Source organism: Drosophila arizonae, chromosome 2, assembly GCF_054131065.1.
Source record: "Drosophila arizonae isolate 15081-1271.41 chromosome 2, UAZ_ARI_1.0, whole genome shotgun sequence".
Lineage (NCBI taxonomy): Eukaryota > Metazoa > Arthropoda > Insecta > Diptera > Drosophilidae > Drosophila > Drosophila arizonae.
This window is the reverse complement of record NC_142922.1, coordinates 4,184,034-4,200,868: the sequence shown is the minus strand read 5'-3', so window position 1 is coordinate 4,200,868 and position 16,835 is coordinate 4,184,034. Positions and strand designations below refer to the sequence as shown.

General features: G+C 42.1%; 2 protein-coding genes across 2 annotated transcripts in view; one reads left to right on the top strand and one right to left on the bottom strand.

Annotated features, from left to right (window-relative positions):
* Positions 1–16,835, bottom strand: part of spg (dedicator of cytokinesis spg) — a 32,863-nt gene that overhangs the window by 3,126 nt on the left and 12,902 nt on the right. The window contains exons 4-12 of the mRNA XM_018019392.2: positions 5,406–5,526; positions 4,500–4,737; positions 2,701–4,443; positions 1,822–2,642; positions 1,644–1,753; positions 1,470–1,487; positions 596–802; positions 345–519; positions 58–279 (exon numbers count right to left, since the gene is read on the bottom strand). Coding sequence (XP_017874881.1) covers positions 58–279; positions 345–519; positions 596–802; positions 1,470–1,487; positions 1,644–1,753; positions 1,822–2,642; positions 2,701–4,443; positions 4,500–4,737; positions 5,406–5,526 — 3,655 coding nt within the window. The remainder of the gene's footprint in view (positions 1–57; positions 280–344; positions 520–595; positions 803–1,469; positions 1,488–1,643; positions 1,754–1,821; positions 2,643–2,700; positions 4,444–4,499; positions 4,738–5,405; positions 5,527–16,835) is intronic.
* Positions 10,535–16,418, top strand: Inx3 (innexin 3). Its single transcript, XM_018019393.2, has 6 exons — positions 10,535–10,687; positions 12,434–12,677; positions 14,241–14,449; positions 14,512–14,972; positions 15,031–15,184; positions 15,259–16,418. Exons 2-6 carry the CDS (start codon positions 12,515–12,517, stop codon positions 15,454–15,456), a joined length of 1,185 nt encoding a protein of 394 aa, XP_017874882.1. The 5' UTR covers positions 10,535–10,687; positions 12,434–12,514; the 3' UTR covers positions 15,457–16,418.

The window sequence follows — 16,835 nt, the reverse complement described above, 5'->3', positions numbered from 1 at the left end:
AGAGATTGGGCAGGTCAGTGAGTGGATTCATTTGCCTATGGTAAGGCGTTAGCTCACCCGCACAAAAAGCGGCAGACCCATGCCATAGAAGCCGACGCGAAAGTATTCCGGCTCCGGGCGCAGCTGTGTCAATATGTTCTGAAAGAACTTGGCCTCCAGGATGAGTATGTCGCTCAGCTTGTTGTAGTCGAAGCGACGCGTCTCGTACAGCTGCGCCAGCTCCTTGCACAGCGGTATGCCCTTCTCCCAGCATTTGCCCTTGTCAAAGTACTTGAGTATCTGCAAGATGCATACATGGAGAGTTTATAATCCAATAGAGTTCGTTAGTTTTAGGGTGGACCTACCTCGTGATAGAGTCGCTCCTTGCGCTGCCATTCCGGCTGCCCGCTGTTGTCGAAGGGCGCAAAGCTCTGCGTTTCTCGATCCCAGCTGAGCATCGAGGCGTACAGCTTTAACGTATAGCCCGCCTCCGTATAGTTCTCCGCCTGCAGATGCAGATTGTGCAGCTTATAGATGTATCTGTGGGAGGTATTATTGAAATGAATTATATTAATCGATTCAACGATTGCTTAGAGATCATATTGACTCAACGCACCTCAGATACATCTCCTTGCGATTGATTTCGTTTTTGTAAAAGTTGAGTAGATTGACGGTGCAGGTCATGCGCTTGTCTCGATTCTCCTCGCCCTGCATCACGCTGCGATAGTCCAGCAGTCGCTCCAGCAGACGCGTCACAGAGGCGATAAAAGCGGTGCCCGCATCCTTCCAGCTGGGGTTCTCCGTTCGCACCTTCTCCAGCAAACTAGAAGAGGTTCGATTTATATTAATACAATGGGTCGAAATGGCATTTCTTTTTAAATATCTTGAATGGAATTTCGAAATGAAATAGCCGAGGAATCAATATTCTGGTGAATAAAATTACGATATTAGAATAAAATGTGACGAATTTCTTCAGATTATACATATGTAGGTATATAAAATTATTATTATTATTTGTATTAACTTTATTTATTATTAATTAATTTTCGAAATTAAAATAAATTTAAATAAATAATAAATATTGTTTGAGATAAAATTTATTTGAAATCGGTACTGAAAAGCAAATAGAGGACTAGATATCCTGGAGGATATGTTTTTAATACAGAATTAGCTATTCTTTTAGATTAATATAGGATCAGAACTTAAGGTTGAAAGATAAAAATAAAACTTGGAAAGTCTATAATAGAAACATATAACCAAAGTTTAAATAATCTGGTGATATAGAACCAGATAGGATTTCACATCATATAACTTAAGATCACAGAAAGCTAAAAATAAAAGTATTTCAATTAAGAAATATTTAGTTGGGGAATATTTTCGAAATGTGTTTAAGTATTTACGTGAAGCAGCTAAAAGACAAATCAAAATAAAAGCACTACGATTTACTATTTAGGGTGTTTCTAAGGCAAATAAATGCGAGTTGAACTTACACCAAGCTGAGATGTTCCCTTTACATATGGATGGCGATTGCAATGAGTAGTTGATTGAGGTGAGACATTTATACAGACATATAGATATATACATTTGAATATACATATATGGATATACATATATATAAATCAGATATATACCATATAGCTAAGCAGATGGCAAAGCGTACTTACATGGTGCTAAAGAGTTCCCGATACTCGTCGTCGCCTTTGTTCTCGCTGATCAGCAGATCCAGCTTATCAATGAGCTCGCTCTCCACCAAGCGGAACGAGCCGCGAGCAGCCTGGGAATGACAGAAGTAGATGTAGCTTAGCATTTAAGCAGGTGGAAATAGGTAAGGCTCTGGCTCACCTGCTCGCACTGCATCATGTCGTAGAAGACGGAGAGTGTGGCCTTGCGCAGCGCCGGCTCTGGCACCAGGGTCACTTCCAGGAACGGACCCACCATCGATGGTATGAAGTGGAGCTTCTGCTCGCCCAGCTGCGACCACATGCTGAGTATTTGGAAGCCCATCAGGACGCGCATGTCGCCGTGCGAGTGCAAGATCTTCAGGCGCTTCGGTTCCCTGTATTGCTCCAGCTGTAGCGAGGGCTGCGTGAGGAATGTGACCGCCAGGCTGAAGTAGCTCCACCAGAGTTGCGAGTCGAAGGCCTGCGGGCCGAGGAAGCGATAGACGAGCGGCTTGGCGAACTCCTCGAGCGACTTGCGCATCACATCGTTGGCGGCCAGCTTCATGATCAGCCAATCGGTGGGGAAGACCAGCCAATCCTGGGTGAGCAGCTCCTCGTAGACCAGCAGCGATTTGCTCAGAAAGTCCTTGAGATCGCGCGGATCCTTGTTGGGCGTCAGCTCGTCCCAGTAGCGTTTGTAGTGCGTCTCGTCCAGCAGCTGCAGCAGGCCCAGCAGACAGGCTACCAGCTGGGGCAGATTCGGATTGGAGCCCTCCATGATGATGCTGATGGTGCGTATCAGGATGCCTAGGATATTCTTGCACAGCGAGTCCAGATCATGCTGCAGCGTGTTGGTAATCTTTTCGCGCTGCTCCCGCTGCAGCTCGAACAGCTGGCTGAGAATCTCCGAGAGAATCTCGGCGCACAGGCGCAGCTCATCGCGCCGGCTGAGATGCATGCGCAGATGCTTGCAGGCAACCGAAAGGACAACGGTGCGGGAATCTGGAAGGGTTAAAGATTAGCTAAATTATAATCCGGATTAACGATCTGAGTGGCTTACCATCCTCGTGGAAGAGCTCGCCCGACACCAGATCCTTGACAGCCTGCAGCTTGGCCTGGATGAGTCGTATGGGCGCACCACGCGGTATCGCGTCCAGCATATTCCTGGCCAGCATGCCCAGCTCTGGAGCAGGCAGCGTGTCCTTCAGCTGTTCCAGCACCACGCCCGTCGAGTTCAGCAACGCCTCCTGCGTGGGTATGATGACGTCGTACGACGGCACGGCCAACATCCCATTGAGCGCTGTGAAGAGCGAGTGCAGATCCCGCCTAAACGAATCCTCGTACTGCCCTCCAGTTGCTCGCGCAAAGAGACGCCGTGATTGTATCAACAATTTGAATATGTACTCCAACGAGCCGAAGCACTTCTGAAACGGATCCGGATGCTCCGCTTTGGTCATAAAGACGGCCATGTGCTCGACGGAGGTGATGAGACCCTTGTAGACCAGTGCGGCGGCAAAGTGATTCTCGATGTACTCGTTCATCACGGGCCGGAAGTGCTGGAACTTATTGCTCTGCAACAGGCTGAAGATGCTGACCAGCACGTGGAAGACAAGGCCCGAGTGCTGAGTGCTGTTGCCCTCCTCGTTGGAGAACATGGCGAAGAGGGCGTCGAGCACATCCTGCAGGAATTTCACCAGCTCCTCATCGTTCAGCCGCAGCACGCCGGTCAAGGAGTCCTGTATGGTCTCGGGATGGGCGCGCCACTGCAGCAGCGAGAGCAGATCCGCATTCTGCGTCAGCTTCGTGGAGCAGAGCAGGGAGCGCAGCACGAACACCTCCTTGGAGCTGCGACTGAAGCAGCCGCTGCAATCCACCTTGGCCTGCGCATCTCTCGGCCGGCACTGCAGGCGCAGATAGTTGGCCGGCTGCAGCTTGGCGGGATCCTCGCACTTGTAGACATAGAGCTCGTGCAGGCCGTCGCCTAAGGTGGCACCGCTCGTATCCATTAGCCGGGCAAAGCTGAAGGCGAACAGTTTCGGCTCTGACTTCTCCCGCGTCGAGCAGTGCCGGAACTCGAAGCGCACGTGGGCCGTGGAGAACTTGTCGATGGGAACGCTGAGGCGCAGCATTTCATTCCAGCTAGGCGCATTCTGATGGTACAGGATCATGGAGCGATACTGAGGTAGTGCATCCATGCCGGAGGCACCCCACAAGCAGTCCGTCAGCACGTTGCCCGTCACGTCGAGCACAACGACCGTGACCAAAATATTTTTGCCCGTGTTCTTGCCGCCTCGCTCGAATTCGGCGCGCTCCAGGGTCAGGAAGAGATCGTTGCGCACATCGCCCGGCATGATGACATCGGGGAAGCCCATTTTCCGCGTTATGGTCGTGCCTTGGAAGAGCAGCGGCTGCTCCTTGCGCGCCTGAACCAATCCGCCGTGCAGCAGCTTGAGTGAGACGACGATGCCCTGAGTGCTCTGATTGCCCGGCTGGATGGGCGAGTACTTGCCACTGGATTTCTTGATAATCAGCTCGGGCAGCAGATGGAAGTCCTTCTCCTCGCTCTGATACAGCTTGAAGTTGAACTCGCGCTCCTCCGACGACTGCTGCTCCAGGCTGCTGTCGAACTGGCAAATGTCAGCGAGGGATAGCACGCCCACGCCGTACGGCCGACGATAGGTGGGTCCGATCATGCTGGAGGAGTTATTCTTCTCGGTCTTCTTCATGGAATCGGACTGAATGATTTTGCCCACGCGCATAACAACGGCCACCAGATGCAGTTCCTCATTGAGATCAGCAGCGCCTGCGGCAAGGGAGTTTAGTATATTGAAGTTGGGCTTCAAGCTAGGCTAATCTTACCCAGATCCGTGAAGACGGTGCAGTTGCTGTGCAACTTCTCGATATAATTGGAGAAGCCATCCTTGGAGATTTTGACCAGAAAACGTTCCGACACCGGACGCATGCGATTGCCGTCATAGAGAAAGAAGTACACCTCGGCATCATCGCCGCCAATGCGATGTCCGAAATCTCGCATGCAGAAATACAAATGATGACTGAGAATCTTGCGCTGAATCTTCCGGCGCAAAGTGCCGCGACTCTGTGGGAGAGATAGAGAAAGAGAGGAAGTGTGTGAGTAAGAGAGAGAATGAAAGAGAGAAGCAGAATGAATAAAAGAGAAAGAGAGAGATGGATAGTTAAAATGAGAGAGAGACAGAGAGAGAGAGAGAGGGAGAGAGAGAGAGAATAAGAGGCGCAAAGGTAGAGAGAATAAGAGCGACGAAAAGGTAGAGAAAAAGAGAGATAAAGAGAGACAGAGAGTGGGAGATATAAAGTGAGAGAGTAATAGTGAGTACGAAGTAAAGTGAAAATGGGAGCGGAAAATATAGAAAAGGATAAAGAAGAGATAAAAAGAGAGACAAAGTGAGAGTATGAATTAACGAGAAACACGGTAAGAATATGTGAACAAGGGAGAGAGGAAGAGTGTGTTAAGAAGAATCAATTGAAAGAGAGAGAGAGAGAGAGTAAGGGAAAAGTAAGAGAGAGAAAGAAAATTCAAAAGATACATTGAGAAAAGAGGTTGCAGTGAGGGATAGAAAATGAGAGAGAGAAATAACGGTAGACGGAGTCAGAGAGAGTGAAGAAGAGAAAGGAAAGGAAAAGTAAGAGAGGGAGTGTAGGAGAGATAAAAAAATCGAGATCGATGGTAGGGGAGGGAAAAAGAGTTATATATAAAGTTTGTACATCACTCAATCAGTTATAGCTTACCGATGATGCCTTGGCATTATCCGCGCTGCTCACATGCACATTGTAGAGCTTCACAATGCCGATGCTATGCGGATCCACGGCCAGGGGACCCACGCGTGGCACCAAGTCAAGGCCCAGTTTTCTGCAAAAGGTCGGGAATGGGGGAAAATCAGTCTAGTTGAGTATTATGTTTGATGAATGAATTGTAGAGGAGAACGCGAGCGAGAACAGCTAAAATAACTTGGCCACTTAGTCACGTTCCGGGTGTGTGAAAATAGTTGGTTTATGGCACCAGAATCAGCTGCGGCTATTTGGGGGCTTAAATGAGTTTGACGCATTCATTATTAATTGCCGGATCGGAGTCGAGTCGAGTGCTGTGGCAACAGCTTTAATTCAATTTGGTCAGTCAGGCGCAGTCAGGCGGCTCCATTAATCAAAGAAGCGTTTCCAAAAATAAAACACCAGCAGAGCACAGGAGGAGGAGGGGTATAAGCAGGTGGTGCATGCAATAGGTGTTTATCAGCAACTCTAGACTAATGTGTGCCTATATGTATCGTTCTATATCAGCTTCACGCTCGATCAGCTCTGATATTAGACACATTAATATTCATAGAAATATTAGACATATGTTTATTTGGTTCTGTATGCGGTTTCTACGATTGTGCGCAGAGTCTTAAGCACTTTTATAGAAATTTGCCGATCATTAAGTTTTCCAGAGTTCAAATGAAGCACATCGAAATTGGAAATATTCCGATTGAGGAAAGTGGAATGAATGGGTGTGGTCGACTAGCAGATGCCAAAAATGTAGTATATAGTATGAGCAAAATTCATATACAATAAATTCTATATTAAATTTATATTTCTAGCTATTCAAAAATAAAGTATTTTGGAAATCTTAACAAATAATTTGGTACTCAAAATTGGAGCTTAAAATGATGTTGAGCTCTGCTCAGTAGAATAGTAGCTAAACAGCTTGAACTGTACTGTATATGGACCTATTGAACACACTTTAATTCTATAGATCTTTAAATTGCGATAGAGTTACACACGAACAGTTGGAGGAATGTTTGAGGTTAGATTCGGTGAAATTTAGGCAGACGACTTGATAGGGCTTGATCTACTGAGATTTTAATTCTAACTGAATTATTGGAATTGCAACATTGAGGTTAATTTTTTCTCTCTGAAAACCAATAATGTTACCATGAGTTGACTAGGTTGAAAGATTAATGATAAATAGTCGAATTCCGATAATTTGAAATGTGATATCTAACCATTAAAATGTAAAATACCCATTCATTCGAAAATTTTTGTTGAGCCTAGTTAAATAAAATTCTCGACAAATTGTAAGCAAATGTAATTCGCAATTTCCTTGCCATTTCGAGTGATCGGAGCTTGCAAGGGAAGTCGCTTGGAAACTACGTACTTATGAGGGCATTCACGTTAATGGAATTATTACGCATTTCTTCTCAAGATTTAGACACCACAAAGAATATAATTAATAAACCAAACATAAATAAACTAGGCTGATAGCCATATGATTAGTTAATTCTAGAACTATAACATTATTCCTCAACATGCTGTTAACAGAAGTAAACCAAAAATTAAAATAAAATACAATATATCCTTAAGAGCTACGCTATTAGCTAGCTATCATATTATAAAGATATGATATATTCCCATAAATATGAAAACAGTATATCCCTAAGATATACTATTCCACTATATCCCTCTTTTTAGCTAGCTTCCAAGCATACAGTTCCCTTTCATTTGCATTAACTTCATAACCATTCATAATTCTGTAAATTTTAACGTATTTAATTTTAAGAACCCCAAAGCGCAATTAAGATTTTAATCTTGCTAACAACAGCTCTGCTGGACTTATAAATTAGGCTCTAACGTGTTAACGGCATCCAGTTTCAAATTCGGGCTAACAAATATCAAGCAGATAGATAGAAAGAGAGAGGGACACAGAGAGACAGAGAGAGATAGAGAGAGCGTGAAATTGACATTGTGATCAGAGTTAAGGTTAAGTCTAAAGTTCTCTCGCATAATATGACGCATAAATTTGGCTTACAAAGTAGTAGCTGGCAGCCAACAATGCACAGATACAGCAGGCAGCCAGGCAACAGGTAATGGGTTCACGGCATTCCGGTGGCGCATACGCGACTTAACCTGGCTGCCACAGCAGCAACAGCAGCAGCAGCAACAACAGCAGCGAGAGCCCATCCAACGTCATCAGCAATATGTTGCCGACGATGTTGCTACCTCGGCTACGCTTGACTTTTCTACCTGGCTTACGCAGCGAGCGAGAGAGAGAGAGAAAGAGAGAGATGACACTAAGCTAGCGTCTAGGCTGAGTCTTCCAACACGTTCGCCAGAGCAGCTCAAGAAGCCGTTTTACTTTATTTTTTGGTTGTTAACGAGGCCTAAACGACTTTCTTGTTGTTGCTAGCACGGAGAGAGCGTGTAGCTGAGAGAGTGAGACAGAGAGAGAGAGAGAGAGGGTGTTAAGAGAGCCTCAAAGCGCGAGATCGCAAGAGAGAGAACAGAATTTATGTGGTTTCCATTTTGGAACTGGAACTGGCGTTCTCTGAGTGTGTGCGTGTGTATGTGTGTGTGTGTGTGTTGAGCCACCTCTGTTACGCTTTAAGCTGGGCAACAGGCAACGAACAACTGTGTAGCTCTGCATGCAGTTGATACGACTAAAAAAAAGAAATGCCATGCCTCCCAAAATGTATCTTATGGATACGAAATTCATATACACATACATATAAACATATATATATATGAAAGGAACACAAGCGTGCGCGCGTGCGCAGTTGCCACAAACTGCCCCCAACTGCTGCCCCGAAATGCTGACTCAACAAACGGTAGCACAGCGCGTAATAAACGCTTTAAATCGTTTTTAATTAAGTCCCGCAAAGCAGCGCCACAGGTGATAAAAGTGCACAACAAAAATAATGTTTATTAATTTGAAACATATAAACTTCTTTATTCCATCAACTTGAATTTTAAAGTGTTAAACTAAATATCTATGCCTATGAAAAGAAGAATCTAAAGCAGATACAGCACGTCGAAGCTGAGCAGCCACAGAAAGAGTGAGAAATAAAATACAGAAAATTTAATTATTTACACATCGATAAGCAGCGTCAACCACAAGCAGCAACGGCAACAACTGCAGCAGCAACAAAAACAACAACAACAACAACATGGGTATTGTATCTGCATCTGCAGGTCGCAGCCGTAACAGATACATTTTTATCACAATCACACATGCCATATATCTCGCATTTAATGTCTTTATAAAAGGTGTGTGTTGCTCTGAGATACATTTCAAAACCCGCACAGGCAACTTGTGGCAGCCGAGGCACACGGCAACCAGGCAACCAGGCAAACACGCCGCAGACAATAAACAAACAACAAGGCGACCAGGACAGGACATGCAACAGCAGAAGCAGAAGCAGCAGCAGCAGCAGCCATTACGAAATGCCATTTCATTATGGCAGCAGCAGCTAAGACCAACTCATTTCAGCTGAGTCATCTTGGCAACAAGTTGTGGCAGGGTTAAGCGAATGGTGGAGCAGTCGCTGAAGCTACGCCTGGCAACAAGTTGCATTGTCGCATTCGCTTCACATGCAAATCCAGCGACACACTTTAACTATGCAGAACAGAGATAGAGAGAGGTAGAGCGAGAGAGACACAGATAGACTGAGACTAAGATCTCTTCTCATGGATGCACTTGCTCAGCCACTTGAGCGCATTTTGCATAGTCTAGTCTAGCCAACAGGGCTTAAATGCTCTCTCAACTGTCCCCAGCGAAGACGCAAGTCTATTATATCAGCTCTTAAGACTTTGATAGGATATTTTAATCAAGATATGCTTAGGTTTTCAAGTCGATTTTTATTATCTACATATACTCATATTAATAATAATGTAATAATAATAATCTTATTATACATGTATATTTTTTCTTTTTTTGCATTAGAAGTTTTCCTTTAAATGAATCTACAGTACATATCATAAATGAATTCAATTTGTTGATTATATTAAATTATTGAAATAGATTATATTGATAATCATTGAAAAGTGTTTATAAAAATGGAACGATAGGGGTTGTAAGAAAAGAACAATTAAGATGATACGCATAAGGCAAATATTTTCCTTAGTATATAAATATATGCTATTATTCTACTATGTAGATGTAACTATAGTATGTAGAAATAAATAGAATAGAATGCGTCAAAGACTTTTCATCTCATTAGATTACCTATTGTAATTAGAAATCATTATGCTACCTCTCTAAAGTATTACAGTATTTTTTTCTCATTTTTTTTTTTTTGGGATGTCTTATTTGGCCGGGATATTCTAACTTATCGAATATCATATACGTATATTATATATTTGATATCGTTTCCCAACATAATAAATCCAACATATTATAATGAATGTTATATGTATATAGGAAATCCTTACTTTACCCATGAGTTAAGTTATCAAAAATTGTAATCAATTTACAATTTTCTATTGAATTTGATTTGTTACTCCATTACAATAGACTGCTTAGTCCATGTTTAAGACTTGGCCTATGAAAAGTGTATTCAATAGCCTAACGAATTGTTCTTCTGATTTGAACTAACAATGCGCTTAAGTCAAAACCTGAGCCAAAACTCAGGCACAGATCGAAGCGAGAATCGATAGAGTTGTACGCAGGTCCAAGAGTGGGCGCAGCCGTAGCAGGTTTCTCATGAAGCAATAAATTTCGAATGGCTGTCGTTGGCGAAGTGGAGCGGGGCAGCAACGAAAATAAAGAGAAGCAGAAGAGGGGAGAAGGAAAAACAGATAAGTCTGATCCAGATATATACATATGTTGTCATGGTCTGGGGTTAAGCAAGTAAATCAACATTGAATGCCATTTGCCCGCTCTAATGCCGGGCTAAATAAATAAACGTTGCAAGCGGCGATCTACCTGTAGGTGGTGGCCGATACAGCGCCCAGGTAACAGGCCGTGCAAATGCAATCTGAGCGTAATTTCCAAGCTGTGAGTCGGAACCAGTCGCTGATTGCGATCAGTCCAACTGGTTCCAGAGCGCGAAGCCAGCCAGAGAGCGAGCGAGTGAGGGAGGGAGAGAATGAGAGTGAGAGAGTAAGTACGCGCGACTGTATGCCAGAACGAGAGCGAGTGCACTGGCGAGCTCTCTGAGAGCGCAGCTCTGTGTAGCGGTGGGCTAAGTTAGCACCGTTTTGCGTTCAATTCAGTAGGTTTTGGAACGCCGCTGAGCGCAGCTGCACAAATTTAGAAAACGGTAATCACAGCAAGCATCAAGCTGCAGTTGTTGGCTACAAACAAAAAAATCTACTCAGCTATACACATATACGCACGCACACAATTGCAGCTACACGTACAGATGCAGTTTCAAATGCAGCTACAGCTGAGGTGGTTGTTACGTTTATGTGTGTGTTGCTGTGAAGCAGAACCAAAATTTGCAACAAAGTATAATTACTAGAGACAACAATAAATTAAAAAATAATTTGTAAAGGCCAGCCACAAAACGGGCCAGAAAATTAATGGCCCGCAACGCGTTTAAAACAAGTTTTCAATGTGTCAAAAGTGGCTATAAATTTTGTATGCGAAATGCCAAATTGGCAGGAGCAAAAGAATCACTTAAAAGAATAGCGGCCAAAAAGCTGCAGACAGGCTCGGCTAATGTTGGTAGCGCAAAGAAAGAAAAGAAAAAAAACATCGGAAAAAAAAAAAACTGAAAAACGGCAGCAAAGCGCAACAGTGGCAACATACACTAACCGACCCGACCCGAACCGAACTTGGGGGCCTCTCGCTCTCGCCGATCACACGAAAAAAAAGAAAATACCTTAAAACCAGTTTTTCAAAAAATTTATTGAAAAAAAAAAGCAGCCGCAGCAGCAGCAGCAAAAGAATTGAAGTTGAAATGAAGTGCCTGGCTCTCTCTGTCTATGTGTGTGTGTGTGAGTGAGTGAGTGTGTATTCGTATGCGCTGTGTATCTCATTGTGTTGGTGTTAGTGTGCAGAGGGCATGAAGCATTATGTGTAACTTTCAATGCTCAGTGCTGATGGCAGAAGCTGGCTGCATTTTGAAAAGGAGTAGCTGCCGCCGCGCAGATGCAGACACAATTTGACTTTAATTGCAGTGTGTGCGACAGAGATGACTCTATGTGTGCGTGTCGTGTGCGTGTGTATTTGAGAGAGTTATGCGATATGCGCTGCCGAAATGAAAGAGGCACAATCGAAATTAAAACAACGACAGCAACAAACATGACAAATTTGCATATAAACAAAAGCGCCAACAAATCTCGAGAGCCTTTTCGAAAAAAAGAAAGAAACGAAGAACGAAATAAAGAAAACAAAAGACAAACAGAGCAGAACCTGATCTCGATCTTATATGATCGAATTCGAGACGTTAGCTATATGTGTATATATACATACATACACTCATATTGAGCTGAGGACTATACAAAAAAGCTTTGACTTTCAAGTGGTGTGCACATACATACATACATACATACATACATATGTACATATAAACTGCCATGCCCCAAAGTGAAATTTATGCGTGGGTTGACAAAAGCTTTGGCCAGAGCCCAATTTACCGGTTCTTCTCGGCTCCAAGACTCGCTCTGAGGCCATTCAACCGATCTATGTGTGTGTGGACAAAAGACAAAGATTAGATTAGATTGTGCTACAACATAAATAAATAGAAAACAAAAAAATTTATGCAAGAGAAAGAGTAAGAGAGAGAGGGACAGAGCAATCTCTGAGGGAGAGGCACTTACTTAATTGTAAGTGCGGCTTGTAGAGGGCAGAGTGATAAGGCAGCGCAACGGAAATGTGTGCTGTAGTTGCGCATCATTTCAAATATGTCACATTATGTGTTGTGCCAGATAACTTAGACACACACTCACACACACCCACATATACACAGACTATAAATTTCTACATTGCAGCCTGTCGTAAGCTTCTAATTGCATAATAGGCATAACTACAAACAACAATGTTTCCTCTCTCTCATTTACAGTTTAGTTTAGTACACAGCAACAACATCAATTAGCAGCAACAACAGCAGCGAGAAGCAGCAGCAGAAGTCGAAGCTAGAAACATGGCGGTCTTTGGCATGGTCTCGGCTGTGTCCAGCTTCATCAAGATACGCTATCTGCTGGACAAGGCGGTCATCGATAACATGGTCTTTCGCTGCCATTATAGGATTACCACAGCCATACTCTTCACCTGTTGCATTATTGTTACGGCCAACAATTTGATTGGTAAGTGTAATTTCATTCTTCTTCTGCTCGCACTCGAATTCGAATTCGAATTCGAAACCTGTGAAAATTAGTGCAGTCTATGCAAATGTGTTAGCCATGCATTTGGCCCTATATCTACATACGAGTACATACATATATATTTGTGCATGCAATTACTGTCGATTGCGCTGAGTGCAGCATAAATGGTTAGCAAGAGGCACGTAAACGGTGATTCACGACTGCCCAATACTCTATTAACATTTTACAAAACAGCTGTTAAGATAAACAAAACAAAATGATTGTATATGAACTACAATATGTTACTCATTGTTTAGATTGCAATTGTAGCTGAAAACTGTTTTTGCACAATGTTTTTGATAGATTCTAAATGCTTGTCAAACTGTAGAAGTGAATACGGTGGCTTGCAAACTGTAAATTTGATTGTAGATAAACTAGTAACTGTATGAATCATTAATAATTTTCAATGATTCTAAAATTATGAAATATAAACAGTGACTCTGATATATGAGAAGGGTTTACAGCTAAGGAGTATTTTAAGTTTTGAACTGTCTCTAAAGGTATACTTAGAGCATAAAGTATTATATCATAGCTAACAGCTTTTCTATGAAGTATCTAAAATTGCAATAAGCAACGTACCCTAGGGTATTTCGCCTGTGTATCGAGTAGAAAAACCTTTTGAGCTAATTGAATTTCGAAACCTATTTACGCTTGCTCAATATTGGATGGTTCGCTAACTGGAAGGTCTGCGGCACGTTCATCAGATTTCAGATGAATACGCAAATGAGTCAAATGAGTGAGTCACAGCGGGTGGTGCGTGTCTTGGCTGTGTGAAGATCCATGTAGCCAGCCAGGTCTCCTACACACATCTCAGGCTGCTACTAAATGAAGCAAGACAGACAACAAGTCATATTTTTTTTCTATTTTCGTCTTTCGTGGCAAGCCACAACACGTCTGAGCCCGTTTCTGTGAAATTGATTTATGGCCAAAACTCGCTGCCAAAGCCAATGTTTGTGCATTAAGAGAAGCGCTCCAAACATACACACATACATACATACATACGTACAGACGTATGTACGTGTGTGGTGCCAATATAAATATTGACAATTGAGTTCTAGGAAACTTCAAACAAGTCCCAAAGCACATACATAGCTCAGTTCAGCTCTTCTAGTTGTGTGCGCAACAGAATTGGATGGACTCAGAGAGTGGGAGGGGAAGAGTGGGGAGGGAGGGGGTGGCTCTGGCACACCCATCCAGAATTTCTGTGACCAGGGTTAGAGATTTAGATTGCCTTAATGCCACTTGACGTTGATGAACGGCATTTGGCTGCACTCAACTAGCTGTGAAATGCAAATGGATTTGATTTGAATGTACATAAAAAAGTGAAATAAATAAAAGGTCACGGGTTCTATTTCCAAATTGCAACTGATTTATGCAATTAGTTGTAGACAGCGTTTATTAAACCAATTGTGGATCTAGCTATAACATAAACCTGGTTATCTAACAGACATATGTTTACTCATCATTTTCTCTCTCTCTCTCTCTCTCTCTCTCTCTCTCTGGCAGGTGATCCGATTAGCTGCATTAATGACGGCTCCATACCGATGCATGTGATCAACACCTTCTGCTGGATAACATACACCTTCACGATACCTGGCCAACAGCACAGGCAAATTGGCACCGATGTGGCTGGGCCTGGATTGGGCAACGAATATGGGCAGGAGAAACGTTACCATAGCTACTATCAGTGGGTGCCATTCGTGCTCTTCTTCCAGGTGAGTTTTCAGATGAAAAGAAATACTTTGAAAAGCTAATCCTACAACTCTATTCCCTTTAGGGTCTCATGTTCTATGTGCCCCACTGGATCTGGAAGAATATGGAGGATGGCAAGATTCGCATGATAACGGATGGTTTGCGTGGCATGGTCTCTGTGCCGGAGGATTATCGCAAGGATCGACAGGATCGCATCATTAAATACTTTATGGAAAGTCTCAACTCGCACAACGGCTACTCCTTTGCGTATTTCTTCTGCGAACTGTTGAACTTCATCAATGTCATTGTCAATATCTTCATGGTGGATAAGTTTCTGGGCGGTGCTTTTATGTCCTATGGTACTGATGTCCTCAAGTTCTCGAATATGGATCAGGACATGCGCTACGATCCGATGATTGAGATCTTTCCAAGATTAACGAAATGTACGTTCCGTAAATTCGGCCCAAGTGGTTCCATACAGAAACACGATACGCTCTGCGTGCTGGCCCTCAATATACTCAACGAGAAGATCTATATATTCCTATGGTAAGATCAGCTACTCGACTTAATTGATCATGCTTGTTAAATGCTATTTTCTCTATAGGTTCTGGTTCATTATATTGGCTACCATTTCGGGCGTGGCTGTGCTCTATTCCCTGGTGGTCATCATGATGCCCACCACACGCGAAACAATCATCAAGCGCTCCTATCGGTCAGGTCAGCGCAAGGAAATCGCTGGACTCGTGCGACGTTTGGAGGTGATTATATCGACTATATTACATGATTTGTATAATAACTAATTCTATTTCTTGAACTTTCTGTTGTTTTTTAGATTGGCGACTTCTTGATCTTGCATTTCCTTAGCCAGAATCTTACCACACGGTCGTACGGCGATATGCTGCATCAGCTATGTGGCTTGCTGGGTGCCTCCCGTACACCCTCTGCCCCCTCGACGTTGGAAATGAATCCGATTAGCCATTCAATTTACCCGCCCGCCGAGCTGTTCGGCGGCAAGGAGACCGAGACATAGGCGCTAAAGCAATTAAATTGGCGCTAATTTTAAACAAAACAAACAAAATATTTCAATGATTTCTCAATAATATTTGTAGACGATGTAGAGATGTGACCGATTGGAGGGGTTTTTTTAGTAGCTGTTCTAGGCTTGTAGACTTTCTTATATATATGTGTCAATATATATATATATATATATATATATATATATATATATATATATATATATATATATATATATATATATATATATATATATATATATATATATATATACTTGTATGTACATCTCTAAGACTGTTTTTTAAGTTGAAACTTGAATTTGAGGAAACTTCAGAAAAAAAAAAAACAAAATCGAAAACGAAAATAGAACATCAACATATATGGAATTCTTTAGCAAAATTATATAAAGCAAAAGCCGTTAGACACAGAGAAAGAGAGAGAGACAGAGATGATGATGAGAAAGTGCAAGCTAAGATAAGGAAAGATAATGAGAGAGACAGAGAGAGAGAGAGAGAACACAGGCAGACCGTGCAATCTGTAGGCTGGATTTGTGAATGATAATGAAATTGATCCGATATGCTTATACTGCTACCTATTACAGCATTGTATCCGTAGTACAGTTAACAATGATGCGCCATTTAAATATATATATATATATACAATATAGTCTATAGTTTTTTGCTCTTTGATCACGCCAAGATCGCAGCTCACGCAACGTTGATCTATATTAATTTAAATGTAGATCCATACACAGTAGGAGACAACTTACAGCTAAATTGTAGTAATTGAATTATATAACCGTAACAGTAACAAAAAGCAATTGCTCTCGCTATTTTTGTCTTAACTTTTAGACATATATACATATGTATGTAATATTAAGCAATTTTGTTTATAACAAAATCATTGTGATTATTGCTAGAAAAGAACACATTTTACATAAATAAAAAATAAACTATCTAAGTTTTAAATTGTAACAAATATGAGTCGAATTTTATGTCAACTTTTTGGTTCATTAAGGAAAAAGGAAACCAGAATTTTTTTGTAACCTTTGAAAAACTGATTTCAAACTATTCAACTATTCAATCATTTTTCATATATCTAAATTTGTCAAATTTATACCAAGAGGAGTTTAATCTTTTCTTCAAGCATAAGCATATCAATTTTCCATGTACTCTATACGTAATTTTTACAGGGTACAGTTTAGCTGAGATGCGACCAAATTTGAATTTGCATGACCTAAGCACGTTTATGTAGAAGTTCTCAATATGTCAGCGTATTTCAGAGCAAAAAATTTCCCATGTATGACAAAATATATATACAATTATATATATATTTGTATATATTATATTAGTATATATACTTGTATAATATATATAATTATCTATATATACTGCG